Here is a 14614-nt window from a genome sequence, read left to right as displayed (position 1 = left end):
CGAATTTGTAAAATTCAAAATTTATTTAAGATTACATTAAAAACTAACTTCCATTGAGCAGATCTATCAGTGATAAATCAAGTCACTCTTACGTAGTGTAAATGAGTGTGTCTTCAAAAAGTGTTTTGTGATTGTTACATTAAAAACTAACTTCCATTGAGCAGATCTATCAGTGATAAATCAAGTCACTCTTACGTTGTGTAAATGAGTGTCTTCAAAAACTAACAATATTCAACAACCCCCCCCAAAAAAAAACAAAAAACAAAAAACAAAGCTTAGGAAAACAAGAAGAACTTTTTTTATTTTTTTTATTTTTTTTTATTTTTATAAACACACAAAATAAATATGCATCATTAATTTCCTTTGTCTTTAAAAACCCTAGATCTAATTCTAAGCCCAACAGTGGCACATAAAACTCTGGATGAATTATACTAATAGACTCTGCACTTTGAGACTTGTGTCACTTTGATTTTTGACATTTTAATTATGATATATTTGATTTTAAATTTTGAATATCGTTTTAAATAAGGACAATTGAAGACACAATTTCATTCTCAAAAAAAAGAAAAAAATACTCTATTTCAAGGGTAAAATCATCAATTTAATAAAATATAAACTTGTTTGACAAAAATAAATGTCAAAAAGTTATTTTTTAATTTTTAAAAATTATTTCTACCCACCAAAGATAAAATTATATAAAAACGATAAATCTTTTACATTTTTTATATTTTTATTTTTTTACCAAATTAATTTTTAGTGTTTTTGGATGATGATCATATAATTGTTTTTGTTGATGTTTTTGGATAATTATCATATAATCGATGATTGTTTTTGTTAACAGATATTTTGGGATGATTATGAAATTTTTAATGTATAATTGATATGTTTAATATATGAAATATTTTTAATTTAATTTTTTTTGATTTAATAGATCGATTTAATAATAATAGAAAAATTTGTCGTCATGTTTGACTTTTGAAAAAATGAAAACCAATTTAACAAAAAAAATTATTTAAAAAAATTATTTCTACCCTATCAAAAGATAAAATTATATAAAAATAATGTTTTTAATTTTTTTCACCAATTTAATTTTTAGTTTCTCAGAAATTTTTTCTAAAAATAGATTCTAAAAACCAAATCAAACAAAATTTTATAATAAAAAGTACCAGTATTATTCATTAAAAATAAGATCATTACATTTCAAACAACATACAAGTTAATTAATACAAAATAAATTGTATGACAATTTTGCCCTTAAAATTGACCGTTTGCAAAAGAAACATTTTTGATTGTCCTTGTTCAAAACAAAATTTAAAATTTAAGATCAAATGTATTACAATTAAAAAATTTGATACTAAAGTAAAGCAAATCCCAAATTAAGGGGCTGTTAGTGTAATGCACACTACAACTTTCAGACAACTCAGATTTGTTTTATTTTGAATAGTTATAAACAACTTTCTTTATTCAAATTAGAATTTTTTGATTCCCTGAGAAATAAACTAGAGTTTTCCGATTTTCCGGACATGTTCAACAAAGCAGAGAGAAACCTCAAGTAAATCTGTGCATCAAAAAACTCATACATACGCATGAGAGAGAGAGAGAGAGAGAAATTACACCAAACAGTGCTCAGAGGGAGGGATATGTAATCAGGTTGGAACTAGATTGTAAGCCATATAATCATTCTTCAGGCTCTCATTACAAACAATGGACAATAAGCACGATAAATATTACACCATATCGAAGTTCTGCACCCTATCAATGAAGTTGACTAGGGTGGGGGCATAAAACAGATGTCAAGTGAGGGGGGAAAAAAGATTAATCATGTACCAAAAACCCGCTTCAAATGTCATTTTGAATCTATCGCATTGAAGCCAGAGACCAGAAATTCAAGAGAAAGGATGGTGAAATGGCAAACCAGCTCATGAAGGCCATGGCTGTAGCTGTCTCAAACCTAGTACAATGATTTTCTTCACAATTGTTGAAATCATTGCTAACAAGGACTGTTATACCAGCAGCTGCAGATGCTGCAGCAAAAGTAAGCGTTGATGTGATCTGCAGATGCAAAGAAAGAAGCCCATTATTTTAATTCCGCAAATATAAGGAAGTGCAGTTCATTCTAATGGAGATGATGCAATTAATCAGTGAGCATTACCTGCATATGGACCTAACCTTTGCATTATTTGCAAAAAAACTGACTGCTCAATGATTCAAATCCAACATACTTATGCTTTGCAGCCAGACATTTTACCATTACACAAAGCAATGCTCCTTTGTGCATGAAATCAGCAAACATAAATGAACAGGACTAGTTTTCATGAAAAGGGAGGTAAAAGAATATGAAATTAGTCTTGCTTATTGTTTAGAGATGCTATATAGAATCAAACAATCAGCAAATCAACTTGCTTTGATTGTTTCCCCACTACTAGAAAAGCTATATATGGAATAATAATAATAATAAATATATAATAAAAAAAAAACTTAAAATACACGTATTCAACACTGTCTAGTGAATAGCATTGGACAATCATGATTCATGATCCACTGGCTGAAAAATTACAGAATCGTAAATTAATCCTATTTTGAGTTCAAAACCTTTTGAACAGGTTCCTAGTTTGAGTGCCACTGCCATTCACACTTGCTATCCTTAAATTGATGGCTATAGTGATAATCCTTCTCCATCCTTGCCAATGCCAACATAAACTGAGGAGTACATAATGCAAGCAGTCCTACCACTCTTCCACTAGTTCAACTTGTTTATTTGAAAAAAGTGTCTACAAATTATGCATGGCACAAATTGAACTCGGGGTTGCTTCAAAATACTTAAACTCCAAAGATGCCATTATTTCTAGGGATAAACTTTGTTGGATATCATACATCTGAACTAGGTTCAAGTTTCCTGAGTAGGTTGAACTCCATCTTCACTTATTGCATTCCAAACCACTAACCTCCACCCTGCTTGCCAGTCTCCGATAAAATATTCAGGTTACCTACCATCGACTTTTTTTTCGACTTCTTATTGCAAGAACAGTTGTAAGTCGCGTGAGTAATACACCATTCATTTCCAACTTCATGTATGGACAAAGACTTCAATGTGCAAGCACATGTTTCTACATGATCTATGTCAGTGTTTTTTAAGGCGAAAAGTGAACCGAGGCGACAAGGTCTCCTAATGCCTAAGCGCGAGGCGATGAGGCGAGGCGAGGGCTTCATCGAATCGATGCGACCAGAAAAGATATTTTTTTAAAATAAATGGTATAGACAAAAATTAATTTTATCCAACAAGCAATTCAATTTTTCAGCATAAAGAAATTAAAGAACATATTTTAACAACATTAAAGAACATAAAGAAATTAAAATAGTTGAAATAAATTGAATTAAAATAATTAATTGAATAACCAGGAAATTAATTGAATTAAATTAATTGAATTAAAATAAACAAATTAATTGAATTAAACAAATTAATTGAATTAAAATAATTAATTGAATTAAAATAATTAATTGGATAACCAGAAATTAAAATAACCAGAAAATTAATTTTATTGAATTAAATTAATTGAATTAAAATAAACAAATTAATTGAATTAAACAAATTAATTGAATTAAAATAATTAATTGAATAACCAGGAAATTAATTGAATTAATTGAAATTTTAACACATAAGAAAAAAAATAATTGAATTAATTGAAAAAAAATTAATTTTAAAATAATTGAATTAATTTTAAAAATTAATTTTTACGAATTAATTTTTGCGAATTAAAAATTAATTTTAAAAATTAATTGAATTAATTTTAATAGGTTCGACAGAGCAGGTGAAGTCGAAGGGAAGCAGGTGAAGTCGAAGGGAAGAACAGGTGAAGTCGACAGTGAACAAAGGAGAAAGGAAGAAGAAGAAGAAAGGAAGAAGTAGGAACTCACCTTGGAACGACGTCCGAAGAAGGAACGAAGTCGACGAACGAAGACCCAGATGCTTCGACTTCGGAAGAAGAAGACCCAAAGACCCAGACGTCGACGAACGAAGTCGATCTAGGGTTTGGACTTTTTATTTAGTAATTAACTTTGTCGATGAAGGGCCCAGATGATTCGAACGAAGTCGATGAAGGGCCCAGATGATTCGAACTTAAATCAGGACAAAATCTGATGAAGCGTTGCTTCTCTTCGCCTCGCGCTTCATCGCCTAAGCCTCACTTCAGGCGCTTCTCCATCGCCTCACCATTTTGCCTCGCCTCAGGGTGTGTGAAGCGCTGAAGCCTCGCCTCGCTTAGCGCTTAGGCGAGCGCTTAGGCTCGCCTCTGATAACACTGATCTATGTGTCATCACATTAGCTTTCACATTTCCCATTTCTCCCTTGCTTCACACTTCTAGATAAAAAAATCCATGGAGCTGAATACTAGTGGACTGATTCAGTTAAATCAACTCATGCAGAGGTAGTAGCTATGGAACAACTACTTGGAAATTGGAAGTAGAACTTCTATTAAGGATCATTTTTTGTTCATAATACACAGTCCTAGTACAAGAAAAACTTTCACCTTAAACAATTCCCATGGTAAGGAGAATCAAATCTGCTTGTACATTAACCATGAAATATCCCACAAAAAAAAGTACCAAGCACAAACTATTTTTCATTACATGCATAAAAGGGGCCATTAATGTTGACTGCCTCTACCTCTCTCTCACCAACACAAACAAACACACACACGCATACAGACACGTGTTGAGAGAGAGAACAGTCTCTTGTGAGAATGCTAAAACATTGACTAACAAATTGTCAAGTCATGGGAGAACCCTACAAACTTTAAAAAAGGATTTTGAGTCTTTCTCTAGCCTAAACAGTTGGTTACACTAATGTGTCCCCAACCCATTACCATTCGTTCTTGAGATGTAAAAGCAACACACTAAAAGCTCCAGGAGGCACAACGCATGTACACATGCCAAAAAAAGATGAAAAAAATATATAATTTATTTTTTTTAAATGAACCCATTGGACTCCCTACCACTACAAGGCGTCCTAAAAGAGAAAACACGAAAGCAGCAAAACCAGCCATGAAAGCAGCTCACTAACCCAAACAAGAGCACCTCTTTAAAACCTGACAGCCCCAAAACAGAAACTAAGCCAGTAAATCAACAGAATATGTGCTCTTCTAGGATTATCAGCATTATTCAACCACCTTCCAGATATCCTTTCCCCTGCTGTACGAAGAACACATTTTCCCCTCTTGCTTCTCCTCTCAAAGTTAATTGACCTGTACAAGTTTGAAGCTCTCTCACATTTGACTTAGAACACCAGAACAAGCCCTTCTTCCTATGGTCTTTCTTAACACTCTACCCTCTTTCAACCGTTGGGTTTATCGGCATAAACACCAAGTTGCTTTCCCCTTCCTTTGAATTATTTGAACAATTGGGTTCCGTACCATGTGACCTAACTACTCTTTTTTCTACTTGCCCTAAAATCAAGTGGAGGTCCAAGGCAACTTAAAGAATCGTTTTTGGCACTCAATGTGAGCCCCGCGTTAGAATCATAGCAAGAAGGCCCCCAATTTCTCACTTGACTCATTACCTTTCTCTATACTAATTGCAAGTACACAATATTACTAACAAAATCAAGTGAATTTATAATATGTCAAAACAGCCTCCAGTTGGATGCCATATCAACCCCAGAACTAGAATCATTACTCATGAATAAAGTGTCAATTATCTCATAAATAAAGAAAATGGCCAGGATAACCTAACAATAATCTCCAAGGGCTTGCAAGAATTGACATGGTACCCACCAAGATATGCTCACAATTTTGCTTGGACTCCTCAATAATGTTAAAAATTCTGCAACAAACACTTCCTTACCCCATCTCCAATAGTAAACAAGCTGACAACTTTGGAATTTCGCAGGCACCGCTTCACCAAGAGTGCATGTATATCAACAATGGTAAGCGAGAGACTCCACAAGCTTTGCAGGCCCACAGCTGCAACAAGGTAGCTGACACAAAAAAATACCAAAAAAAATATATTATTTGCAACAATCTTTTACAATTTACCACATTCAATTATTATAAATACATCCCATTGCCTCACCAAGCTTTTTAAATGAGAACCATACAGAACTAGACATTCAATTCTACAAAGTAATGGTGCCAAAGGACAGTAAAGTTCACAGATAATGTCTACAATAAGTTCTCTCTAAGAAACCAACCTAGCAATTCACAGACAGAATGTTAAGTAACTCTCATCGTAACAATAAATATATTTTCAGTTCTGATGCTCAAGTCTTGACAACAATTTGATTTCATGTTCAGCAATGGCTATGGCACAGGTTAATCAGGGCTCCTTCCAAGGTCCTACAGAAACAAGTTGAAAAATACTAAAATCAGGTCCAGACAAGCAATTTTGAAGCTGAATCAGATTAGGTTTGAGGCTTTGAGCATATTCTAAATCAGGGTGAGGTTCCCTTCGATCAGGTCAGCTTAATGGCAAGGGCTGTTGTCATCCCCATTCAAGCATAAAAGGCAGCAAAATTTATCATTCTTGTTTGAATTCAACCTACATCTGCTAATTCTCTTCAACACAGGCATAAAACTGCATTGTCACTGAAAGTCATACAATTTGTACTCTCAACAGACATGAATCTATTCTACAAAATGGATAATAAAACAATAGCTGTACTTTATGGTTCATTTTGTGCATATTAGGTCCCTGAAAAGTGACACTTCTCGGATTACCCAGATATGCTTGAAGAAATGTATAAGTATATTCTTGATTAAAGGAATGAGGTTACATAGTAGATGATATTTATATATATCCAACTCGACTAACTAGTCACTAAAACTAATCTAACCATATTCAGTTTACAGTAGAAATACTACTCTACACACAACACGCAGTACCTATTGTACACTAACATTTCCTCTCTTATTTACGTCATGTAAGTCTGTTCCTTATCAATGCTAACATAAAGCCACGTATGAACCTACTCTAAATAGATTTGGAAATGAGGTTTAACAGTTAACTTCCAATTATTTCATCTTGATATATTTCTTACAATTAACTAACATGGTCCAAAGACATCAAACCTATATGAAGAAACTATCATCAATTAAAATAACAATCAACTTACATAATTGTAATATCTAATCAAAGAATCCCCAATATGGTCCAAAACCACCAACATAAATCTTGCAACACCATCATGCAGGTTTGGAAGGAATTGAAGGTAACAAGAAAATATAACATGGCAGAAAATAAAGAAAAAAAAAAGTATATAAACAATAGGAATCAGTTAGATAGGAGACCAACAAATCCATAAGTCGTGACCACCAAACAGATTAAAATAACAATCAACTTACATAATTGTAATATCTAATCAAAGAATCCCCAATATGGTCCAAAACCACCAACACAAATCTTGCAACACCATCATGCAGGTTTGGAAGGAATTGAAGGTAACAAGAAAATATAAAATGGCAGAAAATAAAGAGAAAAAAAAAGTACATAAATAATAGGAATCAGTTAGATAGGAGACCAACAAATCCATAAGTCGTGACCACCAAAGAGCTGAAACAAAAGGTGTACCCCAATAGTGTAGTGAAAACAAAACAAGCAACAATTCAACAAATTTCACGCAATACTTGAAAATTATTCAGTACCCCCAGGGCATTACCATGGCATGTGCTTGTGCCATGGCGGTGCTCTTGACTAATGAGGTTGTGCAAATGGGGGGATGGATGTAACGTTAAAATTGGTTTCCTAATCTTTTGGATAATATCTCACATTATCAATATTTCCTACACTTCCTGATTTTTCTTATATTATTTTGTGTATATATATGACTTCATCATTTATTGAATAACAAAGAGATCAATATTCAGTCTTTCTTCACCTCTCCTACATTGTTCCTTTTATGAGTTCATTATATTGATTTTCTAACTAAGTGATGGACAATTTATGGTTCGTGAAATTTACTTCGCTGCACACAAGTGATTTTGAAGGTTGTTGTATCTTGGGGGAGGAACAACCTTCAGCTCAGTGCAAAAGATTGTGTATCATTCTACAGAGAACGCAGTTTACCTGCCTCAACCACAATACATGCTTTTCTAAACCTTTTTTCTAATAATATTTTTTTATTGTTAACAACTCCGTCGATCCCAAGCCCGGGTAAAGGAGGAGAGTTGTGTATTAGGTAGTCAATAACCAACACGTAAAAAAACTGCTCGGATCCTTTATAAGCCGACCACATTTGATGGGACTTAAGGCTTTATTTGGTTTGGTTTGTTTTTATTTTTGGTCAATTAATAGTTTGATATTTTTATTCTGACAATAAATCCTGATCAATTTTTCCAATAGGATGGGGTTAACCTTGTCCTGCTCCACGTTAACCAAAGTAGTTCAAATAAACTCCACCATTTCGCAACTACTAGTTTGATTGGTGTGGGACTCTGTTATTATAAGAATCTTACGATTCACGATTTGATTCGCAATTTTTACAAAATCAATATGAATCTATAGGTGAATCTATTTTGGAAATGAATCTCTAGTGGATCGCACGATTCACAATTGATTCACGGTTCGATTCACTTTTTACGATTCATGCAATTTTTAAAATTATTGTATTCGACATATTTTCGATTCTTTTTTTTTTCAATTTTTTTTAGTGAAGATGATATAATGCAACTTCGAATAGTGTTTAATATCAAAATAACCAACATATATATATATGATTTGTTGTTATTTTAGTGATCAACGAGTCTTTAATAGGATACAGTCATATTCAGTCAGACCCAACATATTTTTAACTTTTCTACCAATTTTTTTTCCTTTTAAAAAATCATAATATATCTTGTAAAGATGTTTAAGATTAAAGTTACACTATGAATTATCTATTACTATTTTATTAAATTGAATATAATTAAATATTACATGTGTAAGGTCAATTATAACTTTTAAAATATTTTAGGCTTTAAAATTAAAGATTCTAAATAATTCTTTCTTATTATTTGCTCACTGTTACTTAAAAAAGTATGTATGCTTATTGTCCAAATATCAATATCATTGTTAATTATTGTTATTTTAAAAATTGATAGTTTGTTTATTTAGTTATTATCTTTATTAAACATGGTCAATAAAAAATATCTATAAAAAAAAGAAGGTAAAATGGTGATCTAACATAGAAATTTTGTTCAACATTTTATCTATTAAACTACGTGATTATCATTCAAAATAACATTTTCAATAATTTAATATTCATAAGACATATTTAATATCTAAATCTAAATGTGTAAATATATGTGTTTTAAGTAATTTAGAAAAAGATTCACGATTCGATTCGATTCGATTCGTGATTCAGTACAAGACCATTTCAATTCATGATACGAATCCCGATTTGACACTATGTGTGGGAGTACGATATCATTATGCTCTATTGGTGCTTCGGGTACTTATGAACGATTAAGACTTCCAATCTCCATAGCTGCAAGTGTCATAAACTCTTGAAGAATTGAAGACCTTTAAGTTGTATTTTAATCACTAATTTAGGTAGTGATTTGCAAAATGAAATGGATTGGCGAGGGAGATGGAAAAAGAGAATGATGATGATAATGATGATGAATAATACAATACATTATACATACCGGAAGGCAGTGACAGAGGGGAAGTCGAAAGTGGTGGGCATGACGCAAAGGGAAAGAACAACGAAGACGAATTGAGAGAGACGCAAGGCGAGGCCGGCGGGAGTTCCAGGCATGCCTTGGATATCCTTCATCCTCACCCGAGGCCCAGCAGGGTTTCTGGCTATCACAGGAGGACCCTCCAATAGCTCCAATGGATGCACCGACGGGTGGCTCTGGCTCATCATCATCATACTCTACTCTACTCTTCTCTAGCCTAGTAGTATCTCTTTAATTTTTGTGTAATCGGAAGAATTTAATCTAATTGAATTGCATGAGTATGTATACTACAGAGATGGAATTATAGAGTAAAATCAGAGTCTAGGGCAACCAATGGAATGTATAATCGATCGATCGAGAGAGTGTGTGGAGGGGGTTGGGAAAGTCTACAGTCAACTTGAACTTAGGCCTTGTTCGGAAACAGGCTATTTTAATAACTTTTTGGCTTTTTGACTAAAATATGAGGTAAAAAAAACTAGTATATTTGGGATGACTTTTTGACTTTTTACGAAAAGATATGCAAAAAGTAGAGTGAAAATGAATATTTGACTTTTTGGTATAAGTTGTTGACTTTTTGATTTTTTGATTTTTTTAGTAACTTTTTAGGTTTTAGGCTAAAAGTAGAGAGAAAAAGAAATCTTTGACTTTTTGAATTTTTGTGTATCATTCTAAAGAGAACGCAGTTTACGTGCCTCAACCACCATACATGCTTTGCTAAACCTTTTTTTTTAATAATATTTTTTATTGTTGTTTTCGGTCAATTAATAGTTTGATATTTTTATTCTGACAATAAATGCTGATTAATTTTTCCAACAGGATGGGGTTAACCTTGTACCGCACCGGGTTAACCTTGTCCTGCTCCTTGTTAACCAAAGTAGATCAAATCAACTCCACCGTTCTACAACTACCAGTTTTATTGGTGTGGGACTCTGTTATCATCAGAATCTTACGATTCACAATTTGATTCACATTTTTTGCAAAATCGATATGAATCTATACGTGAATTTATTTTGGAAATGAATCTCTAGTGAATCGCACGATTTACAATCGATTTACGATTCGATTCACTTTTTACGATTTATGCAATTTTTAAAATTATTGTGTCCGACATATTTTCGAATTTTTTTCCCCATCTTTTTAGTGAAAATGATATAATACAACTTCTAATAGTGTTTAATACCAAAATAACCAACATATATACATGATTTGCTGTTATTTTAGTGATTAATGAGTTTTAATAGGATTCAATCAGACTCAGTTAGACCCAATATTTTTCACCTTTCTTTCCATTTTTTTTCCTTTAAAAAAATCATAATATATCTTATAAAGATATTTAAGATTAAAGTTACACTATGAATTATCTATTACTATTTTATTAAATTAAATATAATTGAATATTACATGTGTGAGGTCAGTTATACTTTTTTAAATGTTTTAGATTTTAAAATAAAAGATTCTAAATAATTCTTTCTTATTATTTGTGCACTGTTCCTTAAAAAAGTATGTATGCTTATTGTCCAAATATTAATATTGTTGTCAATTACTATTATTTTAGAAATTAATAATTTGTGTATTTGGTTATTACCTTTATTAAGAATGGTTGATAAAAAAATCTCAAAAAGAAAAAAAAGTAAAATGGTGATCTTACATAGGAATTTTTGTTAACTTCTTATCTATTAAACTACATGATTATCAATCAAAATAACATTTTCAATAATTTAAGTCTAAATATTTCATATTCATAAAATATATTTAATATCTAAATCTAAATGTGATATATATTTTAAAATAATTTAGAAAAAGTGACCGAATCTTTATGATTCGGTACGAGGCCCTTTTGATTTGCGATACGAATCTCAATTTGACAACTATGTGTGGGAGTACGATATCATTATGTTCTATTGGTGATCCGGGTACTTATGAACGATTGAGACTTCCCAATCTCCATAGCTTCAAGTGTCACAAACTCTTGAAGAATTGAAGACCTTTAAGCTGTATTTTGATCACTGATTTAGGTAGTGATTTGCAAAATGAAATGGAAAGGTGAGGGAGATGGAAAAAAGAAAAATTTAACTTCATTCACATTTCCCTTACATATTTCTTTCACTACCCAAATCCATGGCAGCCACAAACAGCCCTAAGAAAATGATTTCAGTCCAAAGCATCAGTTGCATGAAGTTTCTGACACCGAACTCAGTACAATTATGCCCGTCCGTTGTTAAATTTTAGCAACCATTGCAATGAATTCCAAAGGATTCCATATGTGATGCTTCTTTACTAATGGGACAAATCTAAAAGGGCACCACAAAAAAAAAAATAAAAATAAAATGCAGACAGCAACATCTAAACAGGATCCATGAATAGGATTAGCAATGTGGAGAAGCAAATGCAAGCATAAAGCAATTGATAGATAAATCATCAAACAATGATAGAGTGAGTTTATATTATATATGCAGAGACAAGACAAGACAAGATATAAAAAGAGAATAATGATGATGAATAATAGAATACATTATACATACCGGAAGGCAGTGACGGAGGGGAAGTCGGAAGTGGTGGACATGACGCAAAGGGAAAGAACAGCGAAGACGAATTGAGAGAGACGCAAGGCGAGGCCGGCGGGAGTTCCAGGCATGCCTTGGATATCCTTCATCCTCACCCGAGGCCCAGCAGGGTTGCCGGCTGTCACCGGAGGACCCTCCAATAGCTCCAATGGGTGCACCGACGGGTGGCTCTGGCTCATCATCATCATACTCTACTCTACTCTTCTCTTCTCTTCTCTAGCCTAGTAGTATATCTTTAATTTTTGTGTAATCGGAAGAATTTAATCTAATTGAATTGCATGAGTATGTATACTACAGAGATGGAATTGCAGAGTAAAATCAGAGTCTAGGGCAACCAATGGAAAGTATAATCGATCGATCGAGAGAGTGTGTGTGGAGGGGGTTGGGAAAGTCTACAGTCAACTTGAACTGACGAACAGGATCGATTATTGAAATCAGCTATTTTGGTATTTTTAATCTAAATTATTTATTTATTTTCGTTAAATAAATTAATCCAGAAAAAATAATGTGTTAATTATTAAAATTAATTAAAAAATATATATTTTATATTGAGTTTAATAATTAAAATATTTTTTTTATCAATTTTATTTAATAAAAATAGATTAATGATTTAAATTAAAATTTTATTTTATTATACATTATCAAATTTTGAATGTTTTATTATTATTTTCACTTTGGGGTGGAGTTTTTTTTAGCTACAATATCCAAAAAAATCAAAACACCTAATCACATTATTTTTTTTTGGATTTTAGATCTAAAAATCCAAAATCAAACTTTCTTTCTCCAAAGATTCAGGTGAAAAAAAAACTTTTTCCATATAAGCATGCTAGCTCAAAATGTCCAAACTGCCCCTATATATATATCATATGTCCGGTTATATCAAAATGTTTGCTCACTCTCTCTCTCTCGTCTAACCATAACTTTTCTTTCTTACTCTCCTTCTCATCTTTCTTAGAGTCGCTCTCCCTTCGTCGCGCATATCGGTCTCTCTCATTCATTTCGTCGCACCCATCTCTATCTCTCTCTCTCTAGTTGGTTTAGGGTTTTCGATCTCGATGGTTCTACAGCCATCCAAGCACTGGAAACCGCCTCTTCCATCGTCGGTCCACCATGGCCTTCATGATCCTCTTTCGCGGCTTTCATCTTTGGATCCAAATCCAGATCCGTTATCTCTACCACTGCCAACTATGAGATCTAGATCCAAATCAGAATAGAGTTTTAGAGAGAAAATCCATGACTTTGACCGATCATCTACAGCGTTCGCCGACTCCCCAACTCCTCGAACAACAGGCAATGAGGGAGAGGCAAGCACAATTTCTAGATTCATCACCACCATCATCATCTTCAACACCTTGAGGCCTCGTTTGACATGCGAGTGTTTTAGTCTAAAAGTCAAAAAATTACTAAAAAAATCAAAAAGCTTATAACATATACCAAAAAGTTAAATATTTTCTTTTCTTTCTATTTTTTACACATCTTTTCGTAAAAAATCAAAAAATTATTCTAAATATACTAATTTTTTTTACATCATATTTTAGAAAAAAAAAAAAGATAAAAAGTTATTAAAATAGCCTATTCTAAAACAAGGCCAGTGAGTTCACTTGCCTCCAAAATCGACCCCTTAGGTGTCTTTCCCAAGAGCTTCGATGCTTTCAAACTGTTATTTCCTACCAGGTCTGTGTATGGTTTATTTACTTTTATTATTATTTTTTTTTTAAAACCTTCATAATCTAGATGTACATTTGTGAAGAAATTTGAAATTTTTTATTTAAAAAAGAAAAAAAAAATGTATTAATTTTTTAAAGTATTTTTTTATAAAAAATATTTTACTTCTTGAGTTAGGTGGATTAAAAAAAAAACTAAAAAAAAAAAAAAATTGAGTTTCAAAAGTTTTTGCTTGATTAAACACCAATTGAGTATTATCTATTTGTATAAATGTGTATCGTGTGTGATGTGTGTTGAACTGAATGTTTGGAGTGAATAGTGGATTGTGATGCATTTGGTATGGACTCAAATCTGCAAGGCATCATGGGGTGCACCTACATCATTCCCATTGGTTAGCCTCCGTTGGTGGGGCCATCATAGGGTATTATTGTTAATTTGTCAGACTATCAACTAATCATAAAACTGTTAGTCGTATTTGATTATATTATAATATAAGATTGAAATTATTAATTTATGGAATTCATATTCTATTATTTGTGTGACACTCTAAAATATATTTACTTAATCTTTAAAAATAAAAATGTAATTACAATATTTTTGGGGTCATAGTAGAATATAAGGAACTTGCATAGTTTTCAAGAAACCTCATGGGAAGCATGGTGCCATGTGGTACCACGAGGTTACTGCATAGTACAGCATAGTAAGGGTCTTCTCATCTATAAATAGGTGAGTTGT

The 14614-nt window shown here is 32.4% G+C and overlaps 1 protein-coding gene across 2 annotated transcripts; it reads right to left on the bottom strand.

The window, feature by feature from the left end:
* Positions 1–1639: 1639 nt before the first annotated feature.
* LOC114323394 (CASP-like protein 5A2) lies at positions 1640–12662 on the bottom strand. Of its 2 annotated transcripts, none has more exons than XM_028270992.2 (3): positions 12173–12662; positions 5839–5971; positions 1640–2052 (listed from the first exon to the last, which is right to left on the bottom strand). In XM_028270992.2, exons 1-3 carry the CDS (start codon positions 12400–12402, stop codon positions 1858–1860), a joined length of 558 nt encoding a protein of 185 aa, XP_028126793.1. In that variant the 5' UTR covers positions 12403–12662; the 3' UTR covers positions 1640–1857. The 2 variants fall into 2 exon arrangements, with proteins under 2 accessions (XP_028126793.1, XP_082738995.1); XM_082882869.1 differs by lacking the exon at positions 12173–12662 and adding an exon at positions 9615–10056.
* Positions 12663–14614: the final 1952 nt, after the last annotated feature.

Source organism: Camellia sinensis, chromosome 8 (genome assembly GCF_055761805.1).
Source record: "Camellia sinensis isolate YWXY chromosome 8, ASM5576180v1, whole genome shotgun sequence".
NCBI lineage: Eukaryota > Viridiplantae > Streptophyta > Magnoliopsida > Ericales > Theaceae > Camellia > Camellia sinensis.
This window is presented reverse-complemented; position numbering and strand designations above follow the sequence as displayed.

Bases quoted from the DNA above. Each gene is read 5' to 3' on its own strand.
- LOC114323394 (XM_028270992.2), bottom strand. From the start codon at position 12,402: ATGATGATGATGAGCCAGAGCCACCCGTCGGTGCACCCATTGGAGCTA. The intron at 5,972-12,172 runs GTATGTATAATG...TTTTTGTGTCAG, and splicing joins CCCTCCGTCACTGCCTTCCG to CTACCTTGTTGCAGCTGTGG. The intron at 2,053-5,838 runs GTAAGGAAGTGT...TTGCATCTGCAG, and splicing joins TGTTTACTATTGGAGATGGG to ATCACATCAACGCTTACTTT.